The following is a 26,613-nucleotide window of genomic DNA, read 5'->3' as shown; positions in this document are numbered from 1 at the left end:
AGTGGGTTACAAAAATACTTGTCCCATGAGCTCTGGAGCCAGCAACCAAGAAAGAAGTGCAGAGTTACCAAAGAAACCGTCACAGGGAAAAATCCATTAGTGTATAATACCTTGAAATGACAGAGTCTGGGTTGGGTTGTGAACACAGTTGTTCAGGGCCCTAGGTGAGCAAATGAGACCTGTTTTATGTTCATTTGTTTTAGTTTTTTGAGACAAGTCTCTCTATATAGCCCTAGCTGTCCTAGAACTCACTATGTAGACCAGGGTGGCCTCAAAATCACAGAGATCTGCCTGCCTCTGCCTTTGAGGGCTGGGACTAAAGTCATGGGCTACCACGCCCAGCTAAGAGCTGTTATGAAAATTTAAGAATGTTTGTATATTAATACTAAAGGGCCAATGACTGAGTGCCTCTTCTGTGCCAAGCACTCCACATGTTCTAATCTTTACTGCAGCTCTCTGATAGAGACCCTACTAAGATACCTGCTCGGCTGGTGAGATGACTCATCAAGTGAAGATAATTGCTGTTGAGCCTGAAGGCCTAGGACCTACGTGGCAGGAGAGAACTGATTTCTTTAAGTTGTCCTCTGACCTCCACATGTGTGCCATGGCATGCATGTGCCCACACACAGACACACACTAAATAAATTTTAAAAATGTAACTTCCTCTATTTTATGGGAAAAAAAAACACAGGTTTACATCAACTGATTAAAATTTTAGGTTCAGCAATAGGTGCAAACCCAGGTCTGATTATGTCCAATGCCCACGTTTTCCATTCTGCCATACTACCTGTCAAAATTTAAAACAACTTATACTAGTGAAGTTTATATGTTAATACTAGTTTCAACAAGCTTGCCATTCATTAAGAATAGCCGTTATCTTAGTTAGGGTTTTCTATTGCTGTGAAGATACACCATGACCATGGCAACTCTTATAAAAGAAAACATTTAATTGAGGGTGGCTCACCTACAATTTCAGAGGTTCAGTCCATTATCATCATGAAGGGGAGCATGGCAGCATGCAAGCAGATGTGGTGCCAGGGCTAAGAGTGCTACATCTTGCAGGCAACAGGAAGTTAACTGACTTTCACACTGAGGGAAGCTTGAGAAAAAGAGATCTCAAAGCCTGCCCCTACAGTGACACATTTCCTCAACAAGGCCACATTATTAATAGTGCCACTTCCTTTGGGGGCCATTTTCTTTCAAACCACCACAGCCATATACCTAGCATCCTCTCCTTTAATCCTCATAAGCGTTCTGTGAGATGGCTATCCTTACCCTCATTCAAAGAGAAGAAAAACATATGTTATATACTATATAAGTGAACACAGATGGGTTGCAACCCCTTGGGGGTTTGAATGACCCTTTCACAAGGGTCACATATCAGGTGTCCTGCAAACAGAGATTTACATTACAATTCATAACAGTAGCAAAATTACAGTGATAAAGTAGCATTGAAAATAATTTTATGGTTGGGGTCACCACAACATGAGGAATTGTATTAAAGGATTGCAGGATTAGGAAGGTTGAGAACCACTGATCTAGCATATCCTATCATTGCAAAGCAAGTTCTGCTATTACATGATGGCTCTTTCTTGGACTAAACAATACCCTGACATGCATTCCAGCTCTTACACAGGGTATGTAGTTTTTTTAGATTTATTATTTTTTATTTCTATTGATGTTGAGTATGTACCACATGTATGTAGTTCCCACAGAGGCCAGGAGAGAGCTTGGGGTCCCCTGCAGCTGAAGTTACATGCTGGAGTGAACCTGTAACTGGAAGAGCTGCGAGTGCTACTCCCACTGAACCACCTCTCCAGGAAGATTCCTTTTGCCCTGGGTGGTTCTTGCTTGGATTCATCCATTAGAAATTTCAAGTTAACCTGAGTGAAAGGACAAATACCTAGAGACTGAGCTACTTGGGAGACTGAGGCAGGAGGATCACTTGAACCTGGAAGTTCAAGGTCAGCCTGGGCAAAAAGTAAGATACTATCTCAATAAAATAAAACAAAGTAGCCTAATTCAAAAGAGGAGGAAGAGAAGAGGAGGCAATAAAAAAAGAAACCCAGAAGCTTCACTTTCTCCTAGCTGTCCTTAGCCAGTACCCACAGGGCTGACAGCACCCCTGTGCCCCATCCATAACAATGCATCTGCTACTTAAACACCATCCTGGTTCAGAACTCAAACATTTGCAGACACCTCTTACTATCAGAAGGAGCTCACATCTAGAAAATCCAAACCAATCTCCCTGTGTTTTCCATGGTTTGAACCTAGTTCCCCACTCTCGTATAACAGAATAAACACAGTTCTGCACACTAGCACCTCAATATTTGAATACAATGATCAATGCTTTCAAGTTTGTCTAAGTTCTTTCAAATATTGCTGCTTCTAATGTTTCCTGTGGCTGTCTTCTTCCAACATAACTGTATTGACCATCAAAATCTATTTTCCTATAGGTCACTAGGAGCACAGATTTTCTAACCACTGACATTTGAATGTCCACATCTATTCTGTCTGCTGGGATTGTTTAATAATATGTGAAGAACAAATAAAACTACACAAATGACTACAAAATACCAATATCTCTATTAGCACCATCTTTCATCCCTTACAAAGTACTCAGTCTGCTTACAGTATCCTCTATCATACTTATTGGGTTTGTTTTTCTTTTTCTTTTTTATTTTTTGAGACAGGGTCTCAAGTAGCTTAGGCTGGCTTCAAACTCAATCTGTAACAAAGGCTGTCCTTGAACTCCTGATCCTCCTGCCTCTACTTCCCAAGTTCTAGGATTAAAGGCACTACCCCAATGCCTGACTTTGTCAGACGATGGTCTTAATGTCAGATTTCAAAGGGCTCTTCTGGAGTACCAATAGTTGGGAAACACATTCTTAGAACACTGATCCTCCCTTCCAGGATTCCTTGGAAGGAAGACAAACAGAACCAGAGAATAGACTGGAATGTTGAAATTGACTTCTTTCTATTATCCTTGCACCAGACCTGTTCTCACAAGTTGGCTAGAGAACCAGTGAGTCCTTCCATGAAGGATGAAGAAAGAAACTCAAGTTTAGAGACATTCAAGTTTAGTCCCATATCCATAAATGGCAATGACGGATTTATACTTACATTTAATGTCTACAATTAATGCCTAAAATAAAATCTCAATATGATGAGAGAGAAAGAGAATATCAAAAATCTAAGCAGCATGATACAAATGAAAAGCCCAACTGAGATCTGTTAAATTTGTTATGGTAAGAGAGAAATAGGAACCGGATTTAAGAATAGTGATTTGGCTGGGTCAGTGGAGCATGCCTGAGATCCAAGCAATGGGGAAGCTCAGGCAGAAGGACTGTAAGTTCAAGTGTGGGCTACATGTTAAGACCCCTGTCTCATAAAAAGAATGAAGGCTGGGAGGGGAGGGGCTGGGAGGAGAGGAAAGAGGGGGAAACAAACAAACAAAAAAAATGAAGGCTCCGCTAGTTCTTCCATAGCTTCTTAAATAAGATTTTGGAAGCCAAAGAGTAACAACAAAATAGTTGGTTCTTTGACAGACTCTTAAATACGTTTTTTTTTTTAAATGTAGTTCATCATTATCATATTCCTCTTATCACCGAATAACTTCATTCATATCCCAACCACTTCAGCATGGTAAGATTCTTAAAAGTTAATTAAATGTAAAAATAAAATGACCTGCCCAAGGTCACAATTTATGGGGGCTATATCCCGGCGTCCTAATTCCGTAAGTGGGCTCTTCCTGGCCAAAGAGCAGCCAGGTGACGAGGGAAGGGGCGTGGCGGGACACTGCAAAGTTCACCCTTGGCGGAGGGAGGAACTGATAGTGAAGCACCGCACGGACTGCTGGGACGGGCCTGTTCGCAGAGTTCTAGGCCCGGATATCTGCTCGCCGCCACTTTCCAGCTCTACTTTTCTTCCGCCTCCCCAGCGCCCAGCGTGCGTGGAATCTGCGTTACCTTCCCCAGGGTTCCGCTCATTCTTGCTTACTGCAGCTTCTGAGCAAACCGAAGATCAGCCCCAGAAGTCACGACCCCTGGGCTTCTGAAACACTGCCGGAAAAGTCTTAATCTGGTCCGTCTACAAAATCCGACCGAGATTCTCTCTACGCCCGCAGCACCTTGGTTCCGGCAGTTTTTAAAACCCAAGGAATAGAAATCTCCCTAAATTCCACTGTCATTCCAGGGTGTGTCACGCTTCCTGTGATTTCTCTGGGCAGTATTAGTTGCCATTCTTTGTTACTCGAGTGCTTTTCACATAATTTTGGTATTTCACCTATGAAACTATATATTATTTCCCCATATTTGATTGAAATCCTTTAGGACTCGTATCTGATTAATTCATTCCAGCGTCTAATATAGAACATAGAAATCCTGACTTGCAACCTCGACTCAGGGACCTGATTAACCCCGTGTGAACCTTCCTAACATTCCATTCCCTCATAATAATTGAGAATAATTATCTTTTATTGAGTGGCCACTGTGTGTGATACTTTGTGCTCACTTTATTCTTCACAAGCCTCCTAGAGAGATGTTGCTCGGTGTTACAGATAAAGATTTGAGAAATCAAGAGATTAAGAGACTTGTCTGGGATCTGTGAACTGAGAGCTGAATTTCAAGCCGTCTTGTTTATGTGAAATGTTTTCACTCTGACACACCCCTTCTTACATGAGATAAAGTCAACGTACCAATTCATTTATTTACACAATAAAAACAGACCTGTATTGTTTTTGGGACAGGGTCTCCAGGGTAGACCAGACTGGGCTTGAATTTGTGTTTGCTTCCAGGGTGCTTTCATTAGAAATTTATGGCATCACACCCAGCTACCAACTATTTTCCTAGAAATACTTTTTTCTCCTTGGATAGAATCCTGGGAACACAAAAATGAATATCTCATGGTTCCTGTCCTTAAATGGCATGTATAAACTATTATAGAGCAATTAGAAATTCAAGATACCAAGCTAGTCATATAAACTCTGTGTACAGAGGGAGTATGTGAGTACATAATAAAGTCAGCATTGAGTGAAATAACAAATATGTAGTGATCTCTTTTTATTATTTTTTTTCTATTGTTGCTTTGTTTTGTTGTTTGGTTTCTTCTGTGTAACAGCCCTGGCTATCCTGGAACTCACTCTGTAGAGCAGGCTGACTACTGTTGCTGTTCTCAACAAAGAAAAGGTGCAAAAACTGGTGACTAGAGGCTGGAAAGACTGCTCAGCTGTTAAGAACTCCTGCTGCTCTTGCAAAGGACCTGAGCTGGGTTGCAGCCCCTGTATCAGACGTCTCACAACCTCCTTTAACTTCACCTCTGCACTTTGAACACGCTCTCTAGCCTCCTCGGGTACCTACACTCACATGTGCATACTTACAAACCACAGACACACATGCAGCATAAATAAAAATAAAATCCTGGCCTTTAATGCAAGCAGTATGGAGGCAGAGGCAGGCAGATCTCTGTGAGTTTGAGGCCAGCCTGGTCTATATGCAAGTTCCAGAACAGCTACAGCTATACAGAGAAACCTGTCTCAAAAACAAAATCCTTTTTAAAAATGGTAAACATAAAAAGACAAAAAACATGGTAAATGAATTAGGCTTCAGTGACAGTGTGGTTTGTTGTCAGCATTCCTTCCAAGATCCTAGTGCTTCATCTACACTTCCTAGAATGAAATTCCAAAGAGCTACCAACAGCTGTGTAGATAAATCTATCTCTCCCATCTGGTGCAGAAGACAAGGAGACTATTGTGGTCAATTTTATGTGCCAACTTTCCTGAGCAATGTGGCAACCAGATACTTAGTGAAACATTCCGAGTGTTTCTGTTATGATGTTTTGGAATGCAATTAACTTTTAAATGAATAGAATAAGTAAAGCAAATTGCCCTCCCTAATGTGAGTGGGCCTTATCCAATCAGTTGAAAGCCTAAATAGAACCAAAATGTTGACCTTCCTCCAAATAAGAGAATGTTTACTAGTTGATGTCCTTTGACATGGGATATCATTTGTTTCCTGCCATCCAACTCAGGCTGAAATATAAGACCTTTATATTGCTTGCCAGCCTTCGGGGTGTAACTACATTTATCAATTCTCATGGCTCTCAGGCCTTCAGACCCTAATGGGTCTCCGGCTTGCCAATTCACTCTGCAGATCTTAAGACTTCTCAATTTCCATAATAATAAAATTTCAATAGGTACTTGATAGATATGTATACAGATACATACGTACATATTTTTGTGTGTGTGTGTACATACATATCCTTTTAGATTTGTTTCTCTAGAGAACCCCAACTAACACAAGATTATTATTTTTTTTAAAGATATATTTATTATGTATACAGTGTTCTGCCTGCATGTACACCTGCAGGCCAGAAGGGGGCACCAGATCTCATTACAGGTGGTTGTGAGCCACCGTGTGGTTGCTGGGAATTGAACTCAGGACCTCTGGAAGAGCAGTTAGTGCTCTTAACTGCTGAGCCATCTCCCCAGCCCCACACAAGATTATTTAAAGAGACAGGTTCATGGCTAAATGATGCACTGGGAATTATACATTGCACATAGTAGTCACTCAATAGAAGGTATCTATTCTCAGTTATTATTAGGCAGTTGATTGTCAGAGTAATTCACATAGAGTCAATCAGCTCTGAAAATTGAGGTTAGAGGTTAGATTTATGAATCCTTTGCTAGATGCTGAAATAAAGCAGTCAGGATCTAAGTCCTTAAGATCTTTTATACAGCCTGGTCTACAGAGTGAGATCCAGGACAGGCACCAAAACCACAGAGAAACCCTGTCTGGGGGTGGGGGAGACCTTTTATAGACTGTGAGCTCCTAAGAACAGGTTGTATCTTAATCTTTGCATCCTCAGCATTTAGTCCAGGATGGGTTTATGGCAATATGTGTCTGGTGAACCACTTAGAGATGGGTGTTTGTTGGTGTTGTTGTCATTTTGTTCTGTTTGAGACAGGGTATCATGCATTCCAGGCTTGCCCTGAACTTGCTCTGTAGTGAGGATGACCTTTCACTTCCTCTTTTCTCGTCATTCTCCTGCATATAACCCATTGCTATAACATATTTCTTTTTTGCACCTCCATAGGTGGCACAATAGAGATATAGAATGGGTGCGTGTACCCAGAATACAGACTCGGGCATAATCCTGCCTCTGTCATTTATCCTGTGTGTGTGTGTGTGTGTGTGTGTGTGTGTGTGTGTGTGTGTGTGTGTGTGTGTAAAGAGTGGTGGAATTTTAGGAGACTTCCACGTTTGGCTAAAATATAAACAGAGAAAACTGGTGAGAAAAGAGATTAGAGAGACAGAACAGAGTCAAACTGTGAAGGACAGATCAAAGGGCTGGAGAGGCTTTGATTAATTAGGAGCAGTGAAGAGTGAAATAGTGGAGGAGAAAGTGGAGACAGAGTCTGGTAGGAAGAGTAAGGTGCTGGCTTAAGCAAGATACAGAAGTATCAATACGAGAATTGCTACAGATAAAATAGGAGGACTTTGGTGTTAGGTTAGGTATGAGCAATGAAGGACATTCTGAGTTATACTCTGAGGTAAGTATTAAGTATTATCTTCAAGTAGGTAGTAGATAAGCCAGTTTGAGTCAGTGGGATGACTCAGTAGGTAAAGGTGCTTGCTGCCAAGTCTGACAACCTGAGTTCCATCCCTGAGTCCCACATCGTGTGAGGAGGGAACTGATTCCTGCAAGTTGTCCTCTGACACTGTGTCATGTACACTTGTGAGCATGCTCATACACACACACACACACACACACACACACACACACACACACACACACAAATAATAATAATTGTAACCAAAATATCTTTAAATTTAACTTTGGATTTTAAAAAAGAGGGAGAGTTCAAATTCATTACTGACCACATAATGAATTTGGACCCATCCTGAACTACATGAGATCATGTGTCAAAAAAAAAAGTAAAAGAAAGAAAACCAATTGTACAAATATCTTCTCTTTCTTACTCTATTACACACTACTCTTCATGTTGCCACCAGGGTGATTTCTAAACACAAATGTAACCATGCTACCTCTTGGCCCAAAATTGTCTAATGACTCCCAACATTTATAGCAATGCTATCCAACAGAAAACTATGTTATATCTGCTGAGCCCACCAGGTATCTAGCAGCCACACATAGCTACTGAGCACTTGAAATGTGAATGAGGGACTGGATTCCTAACTTAACGTAATTTTAATGTAAATGTAAATATCAAGTGGATTCCCATAGTAGGTTATATGATCAAATCCAAACACCTAAATATATATGCCAAGTCCCAGAAAGACATTTTCATATATCTATAACCAGAAAATGTGTACATATCCATCATTTTTTTTAGATATTGACTTACTTGTGTCTGGTCTTTAAGATTTAAGATTTGGGCCGGGCGGTGGTGGCGAACGCCTTTAATCCCAGCACTCGGGAGGCAGAGCCAGGCGGATCTCTGTGAGTTCGAGGCCAGCCTGGGCTACCAAGTGAGCTCCAGGAAAGGCACAAAACTACACAGCGAAACCCTGTCTCGAAAAACCAAAAAAAAAAAAAAAAAAAAAAAGATTTAAGATTTGGGCTGGAGATGTAATTCAGTTGGTGGAATGCTTACCTAGCATGCACAAAGTTCTGGATTTTGTCCCCCAGCACCACATAGATGAGATATTGGTACAATACCTGTAATCCCAGTACTCAGGAAGTAGAGGCAAGAGAATCAGACATTCAAGGTCATCCTCAATACACAGCAAGTTCCAGGCCAGCTTGGGATACATGAGACCTTGTCTCCAAAAAATAAATGAATGAAAGGGCTAGCAGGATAGCTCAGTGAGTAAAGGCACTTGATGCCAAACCTGACAACCTGAGTTTGAGCCCCAGAATCCATGTGGTAGGAGAGAGTGGGAATCTGAAAAGTTGTCCTCTGATCTCTACACACACACACACACACACACACACACACACACACACACACACACACACACGAGAGAGAGAGAGAGAGAGAGAGAGAGAGAGAGAGAGAGAGAGCAGAGAGAGACAGAGACAGAGAGAGAGACAGAGAGAGAGACAGAGAGAGGCAGAGAGAGAATAGTACATGTGTTCCCTTCCCCACATATGTACATAGAAAATTTAAAGGAATAAATATATAAATAAAAATGAAGGCTTTCAGCCAGGCAGTGGCAAAAGCCTTTAATCTCAGCACTTGGGAGACAGAGGCAGGTGGATCTCTGTCTGTGAGTTCAAGGCCAGCCTGGTCTACAGAGCCTGGTCTTAGCCAGAGCTGTCACACAGAGAAACCCTGTCTCAAAAAAATTTTTTTCTTGGGTAATCAAGACAACATAGGCCACTTTCTATGAATCTGTATATTTATCAAGTTTTGTTTCCCACACTTTTCAACACAAATACTATTCCTCACCCAAATAAATCTTACAGTTTTCCAAGCATAATATACTCTGTCACTTCTCCCTGCTTTTTCCTACAATTTCCTCTGCCAAGATAACATTTCTGTACTCATGTACCTGAAAAATTCCCACTCCTCTTTCAAAACACAAGTCAGAGGCTGTCTTTCCTAGCTATCATCTTACAGCCATTTCCCAAGACTGGTGTGGCTCCTGCTCCGCCCTTTCAGTCCTTTCCCCACATCTCTACCCAGGGTACTGTTTATCTGTGTATCTTCTCCATTGGATTGTGAGCAGTTTTCGAGGAAGACTAGTCTTCATGTTCATAGTGTCTTTAGCACTTGCCACCGGCCACAGAGCATAATGAGGCTTCAATAAATGTTGAATAGAATTATACATATGTGACTATTTTAAAGTTCTTAGCTATAACTAAAGGTTTTATATTTTCCCAGGAGCTTCAATCATATGCAGACACAAAAGTTATGAGGCTGGGGATATAGCTCAATGGTATATCACTAACCTAGCATATGCAAGGCCCTGGATTCCATTCCCAGCACATACCAAAAAGAGGCCTTTCTGGATTTATTTTTACAAGCTAGCTTTCCTTTAAAAGGTCCTTTTAAAAATAAACCTGCTCTGGTCCTCAGCACAACCACATCAGAGAAAGCCTTGGGGAACAAAGAACAAAGGGAAGCCCTTTAAAAGATGATGTTTCATCTCAAGTGAAACGTCCTCTAAAGCAGTAATTCTATGGCCACCTACAATAAAAAAAAAAAGTCTGCAATGGCACCCTAAAGCTCTAATTTATGGCTTTAGTGAAGATATATTAAGTTACCTCAGACTACAAACAAGATTATCTTCAGTAAGGCTTTTCTGCTTCTATATTTTGGCACAAAGGAAATCATACTTAAAAAGAAAATGTCTATATAAAAGCCCAGAGATGGGAAGAGAGCTGGCTACCTAGGAAAAGCCAGAAAGAGAAGCACTAGCTGGCCAGCCCCTGCTTTACCAGCAGGTTTCTGGTTGTTCAGGTTATGGCTGGGTGATGGTGATGACTCCACCCTGGAGAGAGAACCAAATGATGAAAGAGGCTGTAAGAGGGAAGCTTAAGCAGTGGGCTCATAGGAACTGGTCAAGAGAAAGGGGTGCAGAGGATCACTAGCGTGGAAGTTCCCTATGCACTTCAGAGAATGTCTTCCTGGACAACCAGAACCTGAGTTCTGGTTGATCAGTTCAGCCTCCAGTGTGAGGGCACTGAGAGTCTCTGCCACAAGGAGCTCCTCCAGCAGAGGGATACTAGGTCCAGGGCACCTGAGAGGCTATCTCTATCTACTTTCCACCCACCTGGTTCAGGCGGTCCTGCACTAAACCACTGGTTGCACCTTACACATTACAACAGAAGGAAATTTTTCTTGCTGAGGGTGGCGGCTCATGCCTCTAATCCCAGCATTTGAAAGGCAGAGAGGCAGGTAGATTGCTGTGAGTTTGGGGCAAACCTAATCTACATAGTGAGTTCCATGTCAATGAAAATATTTCTTGCAAACAAAAAGGAATCCTTTGTATTGCTGCTATCTAAGGCCCCAAGCCACATATATACTGAAAATTAGAAGCATAAAAGTCATTATCATAACCAGGCATGGTGGTGCACACCTTTAATCACAGAATTCAGAGGCAAAGGCAAGCTGATCTCTGAGTTTGAGGCTAGCCTAGTCTACAGAGTGAATTCCAGGACAGTCAGGGATACACAGAGAAACCTTGTCTTGAAAAAAAAAAAAACAAAAACAAAAAAGTCATTATCATACTACAGCAAACCACCCAGAGCCTCCAGCATATATCACCTGTGTGACAGCCTAAGACTAGAAGTCACAGGTACTCTGTGCTCAAGTGTGTGTTTCTGAGGATGCAATCCAGAGCTTTGTGTATGCTATGCAAGCATTCTAGCTGACAGTCCACTGCTTAGTACTTAATTAGGAAACATAAAAATTGTGACACAGTCACCCAAGGAATACTTCGTCCCATGACCTCAATTAAAATGATAAGCAGTATACATCAAAAACACACAAAATCAGTTTATCCCATTGTTTTAAACAGGAAAAATAAAAGGGTGACAAAGGTTATTTGTATTGTTTCCGTTAATGGAATATGTTATTTTTTCCATTGCTTTTCATAATTTCCCAACTTCCTAGAATATGCCCGTACGTTCATAACCAGAAAATATACATATATGAAGTTCAAACGTGTCAAGCCACACCTGGCGTTGCCAATTCATCTGGGAGTTGCTACGCGGAGATGAGTCATCTTAAAGTAGAGGGAGCGAGACAACAGGCTTTTACTAGTCTGGGTTTGAGGGGGAGGGACAGTCCCTGGTCACAGTGGAGACTGATCTGCTCAGCTGGAGTCCAACCCGGAAGCGCTGACGGTGGCACAACACCGGGCAAAATCCAGCCTTTGAGGCGGATGATAACGTGGCAGCTGCACCCTTGCACCGCTCAGCTGGACAAGCCCACCCTCCGCGTCCTCATCCCTACAAGGCTGGCTCCTCCCCGCTTCTCCATTGGTCCATTGAAGCTCAATTAGTCTCCGAAGGCCCGCCCCTCTAGGGAAGGGAGGGGCCGCCGCCTTGTCGGGAATTGAGGTGGCCATGCTGAGTGTGGCCGGCAGAAGTGGGTGGGGCAGTTCTTTCTAACTGCTGCAGACTCTGCCCCGGCTTCTTCTTGGCCACAGCTGTCGGTACCCAAGGAAAGAGGTGGTTTACCACCAAAATCATGGTTAATTGGGAGCTAAATACGAAGTGCACGCCTCTGGGAGGCCAGTGGGTTTTAGTTTTTAGAGATGATGTCATCCCAAAGCCTCTTCGAGGTCCTAGTGCCCACTCAAAATTAGAGCTCTTTAGAGATGGGGCAATTAAATAATTCGTTATTCAAAGCCAGAGAGCCTAAAAGTTTATAATAAAAACCAATCAGTGCAAGATGCGCCAAAGTGGACCCTTCTTTGTTGTAGGGTTTATACGACTTTGAGACTACCAAGTCTAAGCGTCTTGCCTCCAGCCGTGGACAGACAGACGGACGGACGGACGGACACACGGGGACACACACACACACACACACACACACACACACACACACACTTAAAATATATGTAAAATTTTCCATTTTAAGCATAGCATTCAAAATGTTACGCAACCATCACCATAATATACTTTAAATTTTTTCAATCACTGCAAACAGAATCTCTATAACCATTAAACACTAGCTCCCCACTAGTCTTTTTATCTAGCTCCTGATAATCTTCAATTTGTGCCTCCAAGAATTTACTTACAGTAGATATTTTATATGAAGACTAATCTCTAGTTTATTCACCTCGCATCATTTTTTTCAAGATTAATCCATGCAATATGTCAACACTTTATTCATTTTATGGCTAAACAATATTCCCTTCTATGGATATATCTCTATTTGTTTTTTTCTTTTTCTTTCCCTTTAGGATCCGATCTCATGTAGCTCAGGCTGCCCTAGTACTTGCTGTGTAGCCAAGGATGACCAGGAAACCCTAATGCTCCTGCTGGGATTAGAGGCATGCATCACTATGTTACCAATATTTGTTTATCCATTCATCTGTTGATGGACTCTTAGGTGGTTTCTGCCTGTTGACTATTGTGAACAATGTGTACAGATTTTTTATAATTTATTTACTTTATTTTATGTGCATTGGTACAAAGGTGTCAGAACCCCTGGAACTAGAGTTACAGGCAGTTGTGAGCTGCTATGTGGGTGCTGGTAACTGAACCCGGGTCCTCTGGAAGAGCAGCCAGTGCTCTTAACCACTAAGCTATCTCTCCAGCTCCATGTACAGATATTTTTTTGACAGACATTTCCCCCTCATCCTTGCCAATGCTTTATTTTTAGTTTTTAAAGCCACCCTAGTATTTTGAATGCTATCTTATGGTTTTAGTTTGCATTTTATGATTAGCAATGTTGAACATCTTTTCAGGCACTTATTGAACATTTACATATCTTCTCTGAAGAAATGTCTGTGTAAGGCCTTTGACTGTATTTTTTTCAATTTTATGTTTGTGTATGATGTATGCTTGCATATTTGTGTATCTAAATGTGGGCATGTGCCATGGCATGTGTGTGTGGAGGTCAGAGAACAACTTTGGGTGTTGGTCCTTATCTTCTACCTTGTTTGAAATATTATGATCTGTAGATGCAGAGATCATGCATATAACTGATTTCATGTAGCATCCCAAAAACTTAGTAAGATATGCTTGAATCGTAATTCGCTTCTCCATAAGAATAAAATTTATGTTATAATTTAATGAGTTTTCTCTTTGCATTTCATGATGGCTAAAGCCCAAAAGATGAACCACTGTTGATAATAAGCATTTTTACTACTATTCAATATCAGCTTGGAAATGAGTGCTTAAGTGTAGGCTGGAGATGGAAATTCTGGAGTCATCAGTGAGTCAGTGGCAGTTATAGTAATAAGGATAAATGGTAATCACGTAGGTAGAGGGTAGGCTAAGAAAGACAGGATGGTCTCCTATAGAACAACATCTTTTTTGTTGTTGTTGTTTTTTTGAGACAGGGTTTCTCTGTGTAGTTTTGGTGCCTGTCCTGGATCTCACTCTGTAGACCAGGCTGGCCTCGAACTCACAGAGATCCTCCTGGCTCTGCCTCCCGAGTGCTGGGATTAAAGGTGTGCACCACTGCCTCCTGGCGAACAACATCTTTTTTAGAGGCTCTCTGCATTGCCTTGAACTCCTGACTTCTAGTGATCCTTCACCCTCAGCCTCTCAAGTTAGATCTACGGGTGCATGCTACTGTACCTGGCTGCTACCCCACATCTAAGAACATTAAGAGGGGGCTGGAGAGATGGCTCAGCAGTTAAGAGCACTGGCTTCTCTTACAGAGGACTGGGGTAGAAGTCCCAGAACCCACACAGTGCCTGGTAACTGTCTATTACTCCAGTCCCAGAGGAATCTGAGTCATTTTCTGTCCTCTGTAGACACAAGGTATGCACATGGTACATAGGCATGCATACATACATACAAGACTCTCATACACACAAAATGAAATAAAATAATTTTTAAAAAAGAATAGTCTGAGAAAAAGTAATTGGGAAGAAATTGCAAGATATTAGGGGTAAAGTCAGGAGAGAAAAATGGTGACAAGAAAGCCACAGAAGGACAAAATGTCAAAAAGAAAGATTTACCAAATATAGTTGAGCCGAGGACTGAAAAGCATGCCTTTATCTGCTACCAGAATATATAATACCCCCTCAAAACTGACTTAGCGATGCAAAGGGTCCCAGAGTTCCTTTAATTATCTTTTCAAGAGTTGTTGGGGATCATTAAATTCCATTAAATTCTTAACAGGAGGCAAAATAAGAGCACAAGCAGAGCAAATTACTATTGATTTAAAATCACACGAAAAAGCAAATCTGGAAATATAAATTATATAATTATTATTTTAACTATTTTTGTTTTTCTGAGACAGTGTTACATGTAGCCTAGACTTGCTCAAATTCAAAATACAGCCATGGCTGACCATGAACTCTTGATCTTCCTGAGTGTGTGTGAGTGTGAGTGTGAGTGTGTGTGTGTGTGTGTGTGTGTGTGTGTGTGTGTGACAGGACTCAACAACAAAGAGACTAGCAATGCATTTCAAATGGTCAAAGCTGTGATCATGATTCAATAACTGAAGCATGAGGTCCTGGGTTTGGATCTCCAAACACCACACAAAATAGGATGTCTATAATACAGAACTCCTACAGTGAGATGGGGTGGAAACAGAAAAAAACCCTGAAGCTCGAGGGCCAGCTAGTCTGGTGTGCAACAGTGAGCAACAAGAGACAATAAGCAGATGCAATAAAGCTATCAAATGGCTTTACCTCTATATTCATTTTAGTGTCACATTTAGTTGACTTTTTTCACATTTGTCATACCAGTACCACTCAAGAACAAGGGCCAGGTCTTTTTCTCTTTGCTGTCTCTAGTGCAAACAGGAGTGTTAGTAGACAGCGATCAAAGTGTTTGTAGAATGAATAAGTGCATAACTACATATTTCAGGGCACAGCCTCATGTTGGAAATCAAGCGGATAGGTTTAGCAGAGTGAACACTGGTTCTGGGCTGCCAAGAGGTCTTTTCTTTTCTCTCTTTCTCGTGATACAGTCACAGTTTTGTGGCAACAACCCATCTTTCTCCAGTCTCCACACACTTCTCTTGCAGTGATATTTGAAGGATAGACACATGACCTAATCTAGCCAATGAGATGTAATAGGGAGTTTCCTAGGGGGAGCTAGGAAATGTTTTCCTTAGAGATATAGAGGTTTTTCCTTTCTCTGGACTGAATAGTACTTTATTGTTTCAACTTGAGCTACGTCAATCATCTTGCTAGAACCTAACATCCAAGTCAGAATTCTGAGGAAGGCAAGCAGAAAGACAGAAAGATAGAAGATCTTGATCCTTATCAACATGGCTAAGGGTCATTAATCACCCCTGGAGTTCTAGCCAGAGACTTGTGATTAAGCCTACTCTTCACACCATTTAGAGTTAAATGTTCTGTTTCTTCCAGATGAAAAGCTCCCACCAGGAGGTTCATGAATGGATTATATGTGTGTATAGGAAAGAGGGAGCTGTGTGTGTGTGTGTGTGTGTGTGTGTGTGTGTGTCCCGTCATTAAAAGCCTGTGGAGGTCAGGCATGGTAACACTTGGCTTTAATGCCAGCACTCAGGAGGCGGAGGCAGGCAGATCTCTTTAAGTTTAAGTCAGCCTAGTCTACATAGCAAGTTGCAGGCCAGCCAGGGTTACATAATGAGACCCTTTCTCAAAAAATAAAAAATGGCCAGGCAGTGGTGGCACATGCCTTTAATCCTAGCACTCAGGAGGCAGAGCCAAGCGGTTGTCTGTGAGTTCGAGGCCAGGCTGGTCTACAGAGTGAGATCCAGGACAGGCACTAAAAACTACACAGAGAAACCCTGTCCCGAAAGATTAAAAAGAAAAAAAGAAATGTGTTAAGAGAAGAAGGCCTCTTTCTGTTTATGGAAAAGCCCATTCATGGAGCTCTCTGCCTTCTAACAGTACAGAAGTAACAACAAAACACCCAGAGCATGTGAGAGTACTCAGACAGTGCTGTGTGCAAAGTAATACCACAAATAAAGTATGTGTGCAAAGGCTGTGTGCAAAGCAAATAAGTCTGTGTAAGGAGACTTAGCAATTATCTTCCCTTTTGATTTCTTAAACTCCACTTTTATATTACCTATTATTATTACTATTGTTGTTGAGAAAGGGTCTCCCTATGTAGACCTGGCTATCCTCGGAACTTGCTATTTAGATCAGGTTGGCCTCAAACTCACAGAGATCCACCTGCCTCTGCTTCCTGGATGCTGTGATTAAAGGTATGTGTCACCACATCCAGCCCACACTCTGACTTTGACAGTCTCAAACCAGGACAACAGAAATAGCAGCTATATGTCAAGTGAAACCAGGAAGACAGAAAGTAGGATCAGTGAGATGAAAATATCTTATTTTGACTGCATTTTTGGCCTGACGTGAGAATTCTCTAACATGGTACTTGGTGTTTCACACTCCTGATCCTTTCTGGTCCTCTCTTAGCCAGTTGGCCTGCTTCTTGTTATATTCCCCTTCAGTAAGCACTTTCTACACTCTAGCTAGTTAGTTACTTCTGCTTAGTCTTTGTTTCTCAATGTAAAATATTATGGCTCTTGGGTAAAAATATCAGAGCCTGAGTTTGCAATTGAATTATTTTTTTGAACTGAAATAATTTCAGAAAAGGAATGAGGTGGAAATATCTTTAATTCATCATCTTAGAACTGCAACTTCGTTCAGATTTTTCTCCAAGATGTTGTTGCTCATTACGTCAATGGATAGTTCGAGCTGATTTCTATAATGATTTTGATGCCTTATTCATTCATCTATTTAGTTAGTTTTGAGATAGGGTCTTACTGTCTAGCCCTAGCTGGCTTAGAACTCACTTTATATACACCAGGGTGGTCTTTAATTCACAAATATATGTAAAGGCCTGCACCACCATTTGTGGCCTACCTTTTGATTTTTATGTAATATAATAATATCCTAATTTGTGCTGTTCAAACACACATGCGCATGCACATGCACAGACAGGCAGGTTCTCTTGGCTTCTTTGCAAGCTGCAGTTTGCCTGCTGGTATTTCAGTTCGGCAGGGCTGTTCTGAGTTTCTTGTCCTGAGATGCTGTGTTCTTTCTATAAACAGCAGTGAAGGCAGTTGTTCTCTTCCACTGCGAGGGTGAGTATCTCTTAGTAGCAGGTGGAGTGATTCATTCTCCTGGATGTCTTAGAGGAGATTTTATTTGTGGGGGAGAGAACAGGGAGAGGAATGCTCCAGCAATGTGTCAAGTTTTACACATTCTGGCCCTAGTATAATGAGGAGCAAGATCTTTCCCTGCCGAAATGGCAAAACCTGGAAGCAACACCCCACTTCTCAGGCTTGAAAAACCACATTATTCATAACATGGCCATGATTCACATGAACAGAACAAAATTGAATTATCAAAAATAGATTCTGTAGATCAATCTGTAGCAGAAATATCTTCTTAGCTGTGGGTTGGCTATAATTACAGGGAAGGTCATTCATTTAAATTCTATCACCCTTTCCTTCACTTTGACTAAATAATCTGTTAAAAAATGTTTTAAAAACTTTTTTATGTCCATGGGTATCTTGCCTGCATATGTATCAGTGCACCACTTGCATGCCTTATGCCTGGGGAGGCCAGAAGAGGACACCAGATAGCTTGGAACTGGAGTTACAGACAGTTGTGAGGGGCCATGTGGGTGCTGGGAATTGAACCCAGGTCCTTTGGAAAAGCAGCCAGTGCTCTTAACTGCTAAGCCCAGCTCTCCAACCCCCACTAAATAATCTTTATTCTTGTCTCATGGTACATAATTGTAGGTTACTCTACAGGTCAATATACTTGAAAAAGAGGGTGGTTTCTTTTCCCTCTATGGGGCTTCTGTCTGTTTGTTTGGATGCTAGAGGTTGAACCCAGGGCCTTGTGCATGCTAATTACTGACAAAAGGTTTTAATATAAGGTACTCTTTTTTTCTGTATGGTCCTTTTGAAATGAGACAACATAAACACACTTTATATAGTAATTGGTACTCTTTTAATTGGCCTCCTTGAGTTATTGAGCATCCTTCATTTTTATGCTATTTATTGAACCACTATTATTTTTTAGCAATGATTACCACTGTAGAGTGGGTTGGATGGCCATCACATTTGATGGAATTTGAATTCCTGCCAGAGCTATTATTATTTGTTTCAAATACGAGCAATGTGGTTCCAGTCCTTTTACCTGGACATTTTTTCTCTTTCTATTGATTTCCTGCCTCTATAAGAGCAATAAATCTTTTTAAGGGAGTAGTAAACAGGAAAAGGCAGTTCCATCTTGATAACAACTACTATGGTATAGCTATGTACACAACATCACAGGTATAACATTCAAGAAACTGTGTTAGGGCTTTGAGAATCTAAAGATGACAATTTCATCTCTCATAATACAAAGAAATGTAAAGTATCCATACACCATAAAGACATTGTCAATTATAAGGACATTTATCATTTTACTAAAAAGAAATTCAGAGAAAGGCAAGTTCCAGACTTGATACATTGGCTCAGGATCCCTCTGGCCTCCCTGATTAGCTGTCATCAGTGGGTTGATGTTTTACATTCACAGTTACATATGAATGTTCACAAAAACTGTATTAACTATAACTATTGGTTTCTTGAACAGTCATATGCAAAGGCAGAAAAAGAGCAGGTTTTCTTCAACTACATCTTTTTATTAAGGAATAAATTTTTGTCTTAAAACCCTCTAGGTCATCTCCTTCATTTCTGATTGCTTCAGATTGTGTCATATGCCTGTACCTTAGCTGAAGGAAAGTATGTGTGTTTTGTTCATTCTCAGGTGGGCAATTAACAGTGTCTACCATAGAGAATAATACAAGATCACTGGGTGTGGAGGTACATGCCTCTAGTCCTAGCACTTGGTAGACTGAGCAGGAAGATCAGGAGTTCCAGGCTTGCCTGGACTACACAGAAAGACCCTGTTTCAAAAAGAGAAATCACAGACCTCTTTCAAGAAAAGTTTTAGCTGACATGGCAGCACAGGCCTTAATTCCCAGCACTTGTGAGGCAGGGGTAGGTGGAGCTCTGAGTTCAAAGCCAGCCTGGACTACATAGTGAGTTCCAGGACAGCCAGAACTACATAAAGAGACCCTGTCTCAAAAACAACAACAGGGGGCTGGAGAGATGGCTCAGAGGTTAAGAGCACTGACTGCTCTTCCAGAGGTCCTGAGTTCAATTCCCAGCAACCACATGGTGGCTCACAACCATCTGTAATGAGATCTGGTGCCCTCTTCTGGTGTGCAGGTATACATGCAGGCAGAACACTGTACACATAATAAATCTTCAACAAAAGAAAAGAAAAAGAAAGAAAGAAACAAAAACTAAATTTAAATACAGAAAGAAAGATCTCTGCAGATAGGTTAAGGATACTCTTGACCCTAGGTTCAATTCCCCATACTCAGATCTCTGAAGGCAAAATCTGTGATTTACATGCATCAATGTAAAATGAAAGTCTAGCTGGATGCACCTGAGTCCCATCTCCTTTAGAGTGATGCATTATTGCTTGAATTTTGGCTCAGTCAGGACAACACTGTGAGATCCAGGAAGATAGAGAAAGGGGACAAAAAGAGAGGCATCAATCTTTAAAATATTTGAGGTCAGAATTCTATTATACCAGCCCTCTCTTCCTAACAGCCCAGCTGTCCAGGTGACTACAGAAACAAAGCAGCAGGAAGGAATTGATTCATAAAGTTCTGGAGGAAGTACAAAGCACTTAGACTCCTCAGATGTTACTCTAAAGGCTATTTAAGGAAACAAAGAAAACCTGGTACTTGTCAGTTTTGTTTTACAAAAGCATTTGAGAAGGAGTTTCTTGTTACTAACTGTTCTTTGTGTGCTAGGATTCTGGGTTACTGTTGGGGCTGTCCTATCTAACCTGCCAAGCTACTTGTAAAATCAAAACAACAACTTCAATTTCTCCCTCTTCCTCTTCTTCTTTTGAGACAGTGTCTTCTACTGAAATTTAGGCCCACCTAATATTAATCATGTAACGGCTTGACCTCCTGCTGGGATTATATCAAGAACAACCAGACTTGACTAGTTTTGTTTTTTAAAGAAGGTTTTGCCAGGTAGTCCAGGGTGGTCTCAAACTCTCCATCATCCAGTACCAGCCACTAGAGTGCTGGGATTAAAGGTGTGAGCCATTCATGTGATTTAAAATATTTTTAAAACTCAAATATCTATGTTATGACTCAGTTTTTACTTTTTCATTTTAGATATATATTAAAAAGCTTGCCACTTGCCAGGTGGTGTGACGTACGCCTTTAATCCCAGAACTAAGGAGGCAGAAGCAGGTGGATCTCTGTGAGTTCCAGGCCAACCTGGTCTACAGAGTGAGTTCCAGGACAGCCAGGACTACAAAGAGAAACCCTGTCCCTAAAAAACAAAAACAAAAAATCCTGCCTCTTGGTTGAGAGGAACTGCCCGGAAGTAATTCTTTTTATTTTTAATTCTTTATTATTGATTGCTTGATTTGGTGCTAGGGTTGAACCTAAAGCTTTAAGCATGCTAAGGAAGTGCTCTATCCTGAGCTATTCCCAGCTCCAGACAGTACATTTTGGCCGAGAAGGTTCTAAGATATAGTCCTGTCCTTGATGGGTCATAATAGATGACACTTCCAGAACTTCTTTTCTCTCTAAATTTATTTTTGGTCAGCCAGACATCCTGCATTTGGAAAGGTTCTTGCTTGGCCTTGTCATTAACGTGTATAAGATACTATACATAGACTTTTTTAAAATTAAAACCTGAGATTTTGATATGTTTTTAACTTAAACACTTTTACTTAATTTTTAAATTCATAATTTACTCTATTTGTTTCTGTCTGATATTGTTTTCAGGGATTCCATTTTGATGAAACTTACATTTAATTTTATTTGTTATGTAATTGTCCACATTATGCTTAGTTCACATTTTCTTATGCCATTCACCATTATCTTATTGGATCGTGAATCAGGTTGACAATCTGCAGAAAAATGGAAATGTTTCGAATGGCTAATTTAAGGGAGGTCCACTCAAGTATATGCAGAGGTCCTGCTTTAAGGGGAAACGATCTATTTAACATTCCTTCCTCAGATTTGAGATCTTGTTGGGCTCCCCACTAGTATGTTGTGTGACCTTTTCCAAAGGGCCATCTCTATGTGGGCAGTCGTTTATCTGTAATATGAGGGGTTTGGCTTATATGACATCTAAACCTGTTTCTAGCACGTAGAAGATGGTCATCAAGTGACGTTACCGACACCTAAGAACAAGGGCCACTCAACAGAGGATCAAGCCAACAGACAACAGGGAATTAGAGGGCTTAACAATAAGGAGGTAACAGAGGTTCAAATAAGAAAACCTGGATTTCATTTTATGGCTCTATGGATTTTGCAAGTCATTTCCTCCTGCTGGGCTCCAGTTTCCTCACCCACAAAATGGAGAAGACCTGCTTCTGGTAGTTATGAAACTCCACGGAGCAACGGAAGAGAATGTATATAGGAAGATGCCGAGCAAGGGATTACGTTTAGAAAGACAGAGCAAGTGGGTGAAAGGCAGAACTGCGGAAGGCGAAGAAGCAACGTTAAACGTCTATCACCTAAGATACACCTTTGCACAACCCCACCCCACCCACGCATTGCTGCGGTCCTTTCACCTTGGTTCCGGCCCCGCCTCCGTCCCACCTTCTTTTCCCTCCTCCCTCCTCCAATCGCGCGCCACACTTGCTATGGCCGCCGGGGCCCTATGCCTTCCTCCCCCCTCCCCCCTCCCTGCGCGAGGGCGCGCGCGCTCTCGCGCCGCCACCTCACTCCGCGTCTGCCCGCTCTCCGCTTTTTCCGATTGGCTCACCTGGTCAGTGACGTAAGCGTCCCTCCCCACTCCCCTCGCTTACCCGGAACTCGGTCCCGCCTCCTCCTGGCTCCTCCAGATGCCCGTCGAAACCTGAGCGGCCCCTTTCTCCTCCGCCCAGGAGGAGCAGGGAGAGCGGGTGGGGGGAAAGAAACCAGGAAGGCTCTGGCGGTGGCGCGCACGCGCACGCACGCACGCACGCACGCCCGAGGCCGGCGGGGCGGCAGGCTCGCGCCCGGACTCGCCCCGCACCGCGCCAGAGGCTCGCGCACTCGGCGGGTTGGGCTGCGGCGGCGGCGGCGGCTGTGGCTGTGGGAGCCCGAGCGCTGCGCGTGCTAGGATCCCAGACGCGTCTGCGGCGCTCGCCCCGCCACCCTCCTCCTCCTCCTCTCTCACCTCAGTCTCGGCGCGGCGTTCTGAGGGAAGGAACGGCGCTAGGCTAGCGAAGCCCGAGCGCACCCCTGGCTGCCCCCGACACCGCCCTGCGTCCCTTCGCGGCCGCGGGCCTCGCACGGTGCTAGGCGACTCTGCGGGGAGGCGGCGGCGGCGGCGGCTGCCGGTCGGTGGAGAGTCGAGCCTCGCCCCTCCGCCTGGCCCTCCTGCAGGGGCCGAGAGGACTCGGCGGCTGCCCTTCCGCTCGGCCCTCTTCGCCAGCCGGTGGGAGCTGCAGCGGTCTGGGAGAGGTCTGTGGGCTGAGGCGGCGGCGGCGGCTCCTCCGGCTCCATCATGTCCGCGGGCGGAGACTTCGGGAATCCGCTGAGGAAATTCAAGCTGGTGTTCCTGGGGGAGCAGAGCGGTGAGTGCGCGGCTCCCCCGCTCCTGGCAGCGGGCCGCGGCTTCCCCGCACCGCCCCCAGTGCGGCCCTTCTGGCCACTGAGGCTCCCCGCCGGCCTCGCTCCCCCCCCCCCAGCCCTTCTCCGGGGTCCTCTGGCTGCTGCTCGCCCCCAGCTCCTCCTCGCTAGGATCCATCGGGCTTTGGCTTGGACCCTAACCGGTCGCCGTCCCGACCCCGCCGCCCGCAGCCAGGCCCTCTCGGGCCGCTCTGTCCTCCGCAGCCCTCACCCCGCCCAGCCCCCTGTCCATCCCTTTCTTCCTGGGCTCTGCGTGGTCTCCTTCACCCCTGCCGGCTTTCTGGGGCCCCACCCTTATTCCTTGCTCTTTTTCCCGGTTCCCACTGGAGCTGCGAGTGAGGTCCCGCTCCGGGAAGCCCCCCCACTCCGGGGAACAGGCCCCTCTTCAACCTTGGCTGAAGGAGGGTGGTGGGATCTGGGCGTTGTTTTCCCCTGAGGCTTTGCTCCGAGTTGTACCGGTCTCCCGGAAGGTGGGAAGTGGTGGTCATAGGAAAAAAAAAAAAAACAATTCTCGCCCAGTTTTCGCCTAAATGAAGAATTAGTTAGGGTCAGAGAGTTAATGTATTCAACTCGAAGCGACTTGAAAAGAGGTGGCGTTGGCAGTGACGATTTTTGCCCCTTGGGTAGGGACTGGTTGGAAAACCCTATTTCTTTTGATTTTCATCATTGACAATTCTTTTGGCAGTGTTGATGCCTTTTCGATCTCTGCCAGATGCTATGTCATGATCAGTTTACTTCGAATTTTTCTCACCTGACTTCCATTTTTTCTCGTTTCAACATGAAACATCATTTGAGTGTCTTCATGATGATACAAGCAGGGATTAACGGGTGAAATGTTAATTATTCATTTTTTTCTTGAGTATTTTCCAATTACATATTTATGATGCATGTGAGAAAGGCTTTAACAAGCATTTTTGTTGTGTAGGCTTGCCTTTGGGTAGTAGGGTAGTAATAGATCCGTCATCTAGCTCTCTAAATTAGATTTGAATACCATTTGAGCTAACTGATTATTTTATACTTAATATTTTGTAGGGTCTTGTGAGTGAAAGTGTAATGTCATTTACCTGGTCAAGGTTCTGCAGTCACTGTACTTCCTATTAGCTACAGGGTCCTAATTTTGTGATGGTTGTCATTAAGATTATATGTGCCAACAGCTTTATTCTGTATTATACAAATGACGATTCAGATATTATAATCTTCCTTTTTCCCTCCATATTTTTTCATGACGACCATTAAAATTCACACACTGGGGGATTAGTTCCAAGTAATCAAACATGGAATACCTACTGGGTATTTTAGATGAAGTTATGGAAAACATTATTTCGGGTGGAAACTGATAAAATATTCTTAGGTTTTATTATTAGCTTGAACTATTTATACCAGTTTGGAGCTTTATAGCAAGTTAACACTGGTGGTAATTTTGCCTTCAGCTGGACCTGGGAAATAATTTTTCTTGTGTATGTTTAGCTTTGACTTCCTTACAGCCTTGTAGGATGGAAAGATCATGTCCCTCCTGTTTGCTTATGGATATTTAAGTATAGACGTTTCCAGGCCAGCAAGATGGCTCAGTGAGTAAAACAGGTTCTCACACCACGCTTGACAACCTAAATTCAAAGAAGGGGAGAACCGACTCCCAAAAGTTGTCCTCTGATCTCCATGAACACCCACCTACAATTAAAAAAACCAAATATGATTACAATTTTTAAAATAAAATACACATTTTCTTAGATGAGTACCTAATAAATAAGTTTGAATGTACTTATTGTGCAGTCTAGGGAGCTTGTTGACCGCCTCATATTGTGTACTGGACTACTTAGTTTGCATAAAATCCGTCAATCTTTCTATTGAAGTTTTTAGCATGAGGAGAGATCTTAACTTGTACTGTGTCCAGGTATCCTTTGAATCTCTTGAGTGTTTATGTAATTGTAAATATTAGGGTTTTATGACTTTAATTTCTTTCTCACTATTTTTTTTTTTTCAAGATAGAGTTACATTCTGGTAGCTTAGGCTGGCCGCAAATTTGGAATCCTCCTGCCTCAGCTTCTGAGTACTGGGATATCAGGGGTGAGCTACGAAATCCATTTTATTTTCATTTCTTTTTTCCTATTTTGAAATTAATTTCTTTTTTAGGCAGTCTCATGTAATGAGACTAGCCAATGAACTCTGTATAGACAAGGCTTGCCTTGAATATCTGATGCTTCTACCTCCACCCAAGTACTGGGATTACAGGTGTTTGCCACTATGTTTGGTTTTATGTGGTACAAATGAGCACTGTACATACTGAGCTATATCCTCAGCCACTAGGACATTTTTTTAAATTGGCAAACTAATGTTTTTCAATACAGTTTTTTCATATTCGTGTGTGTGTATGTGTGTGTGTGTGTGTGTGTGTGTGTGTGTGTGTGTATACAAAGAGAGCAAGTCTTACTGTGTAACCCAGCCTGGCCTTGAAGGTATGAGATCTTGCATCAACTTCTCAGGTTCTGTCATTTCTTTCTTTAGATAACTTATCAACTATTCCCTTCCATGCATTCCCTGCCTTCCCAAGTGGCTACTAAATAAAATGGTTAGATTAAGCTATGTATGTATGTGTATGTTTCTGTATGTTAGCACAGTTTTACATTTACAGAAAATAAGATAGTACAGAGGATACCTATGCATCCTGCACCCTGTTTCCAGCTAATGCCTTACATTAGTAGGGTACATTTGTAAAATTATTGGCTCAATATTGATTTCTTATTATTAACTAAAATTCATTGTTTATTCGAATTTCCTTAGTTTTTTTTTTTTTTTTTGTTTTTCGAGAGAGGGTTTCTCTGTGTAGTTTGCTTTTGAGCTCATTGGTAGCCAGCTGCTCGAACTCACAGAGATCCTGCTCTGCTCCTAGTGCTGATTAAAGCGTCGCCACGCCGCTTGATTTCCTTAGTTTTAAAACTCCATATTTTTCTGCTTCAGCTTTCCTTCCAAGATACCACATTACATTAAGTTGTTATATCTCCTTAGATTTCACTTGCTTACTTTAGGATTATGTTTGCATGCTTTTTGCTGTTTAGAACTGTGAGGTTAATTATCTTTTGAGGTCATCATATTGCTAAGTAATGCCATCCAATAGTTTTGACACTGAAAGATTGATTTCTGTCTTCACGGTCAGTGTCTGTAGTTTTCTTATGCATTAGCAAAGATCTGTAGAGTCTATGTTACATTGATGTAACTTGCTATGAATTATTTATTTTTAAGTCTGTTAGAATTCACAATTCAGCTTCTAAAGACTGTACTCTTTGGCATAGCCTTCTTTGTTTCCTTAATAGCATTTACCACGTTTATAATATTTTGTGTGTTTTTTTTGTCTGTTTTCCA

The 26,613-nt window shown here is 42.3% G+C and overlaps 2 protein-coding genes across 4 annotated transcripts in view; one reads left to right on the top strand and one right to left on the bottom strand.

Moving 5' to 3' along the window:
• Mrpl48 (mitochondrial ribosomal protein L48) overlaps positions 1 to 23,133 on the bottom strand; it is a 62,411-nt gene extending 39,278 nt beyond the window's left edge. Inside the window, exons 1-2 of the mRNA XM_037206205.1 lie at positions 22,884 to 23,133; positions 22,449 to 22,801 (exon numbers count right to left, since the gene is read on the bottom strand). Coding sequence (XP_037062100.1) covers positions 22,449 to 22,801; positions 22,884 to 23,133 — 603 coding nt within the window. The remainder of the gene's footprint in view (positions 1 to 22,448; positions 22,802 to 22,883) is intronic.
• Rab6a (RAB6A, member RAS oncogene family) overlaps positions 22,484 to 26,613 on the top strand; it is a 37,118-nt gene continuing 32,988 nt past the window's right edge. For 2 of the 3 annotated variants that reach the window (XM_028877533.1, XM_028877534.1), the window contains exon 1: positions 22,484 to 23,201. In XM_028877533.1, the coding sequence (XP_028733366.1) occupies positions 23,132 to 23,201 (70 nt within the window). In that variant the 5' untranslated portion in view covers positions 22,484 to 23,131. The remainder of the gene's footprint in view (positions 23,202 to 26,613) is intronic. The other variant, XM_037197118.1, reaches the window with a different exon arrangement.

This window comes from Peromyscus leucopus, chromosome 1, assembly GCF_004664715.2.
Source record: "Peromyscus leucopus breed LL Stock chromosome 1, UCI_PerLeu_2.1, whole genome shotgun sequence".
NCBI lineage: Eukaryota > Metazoa > Chordata > Mammalia > Rodentia > Cricetidae > Peromyscus > Peromyscus leucopus.
This window is presented reverse-complemented; position numbering and strand designations above follow the sequence as displayed.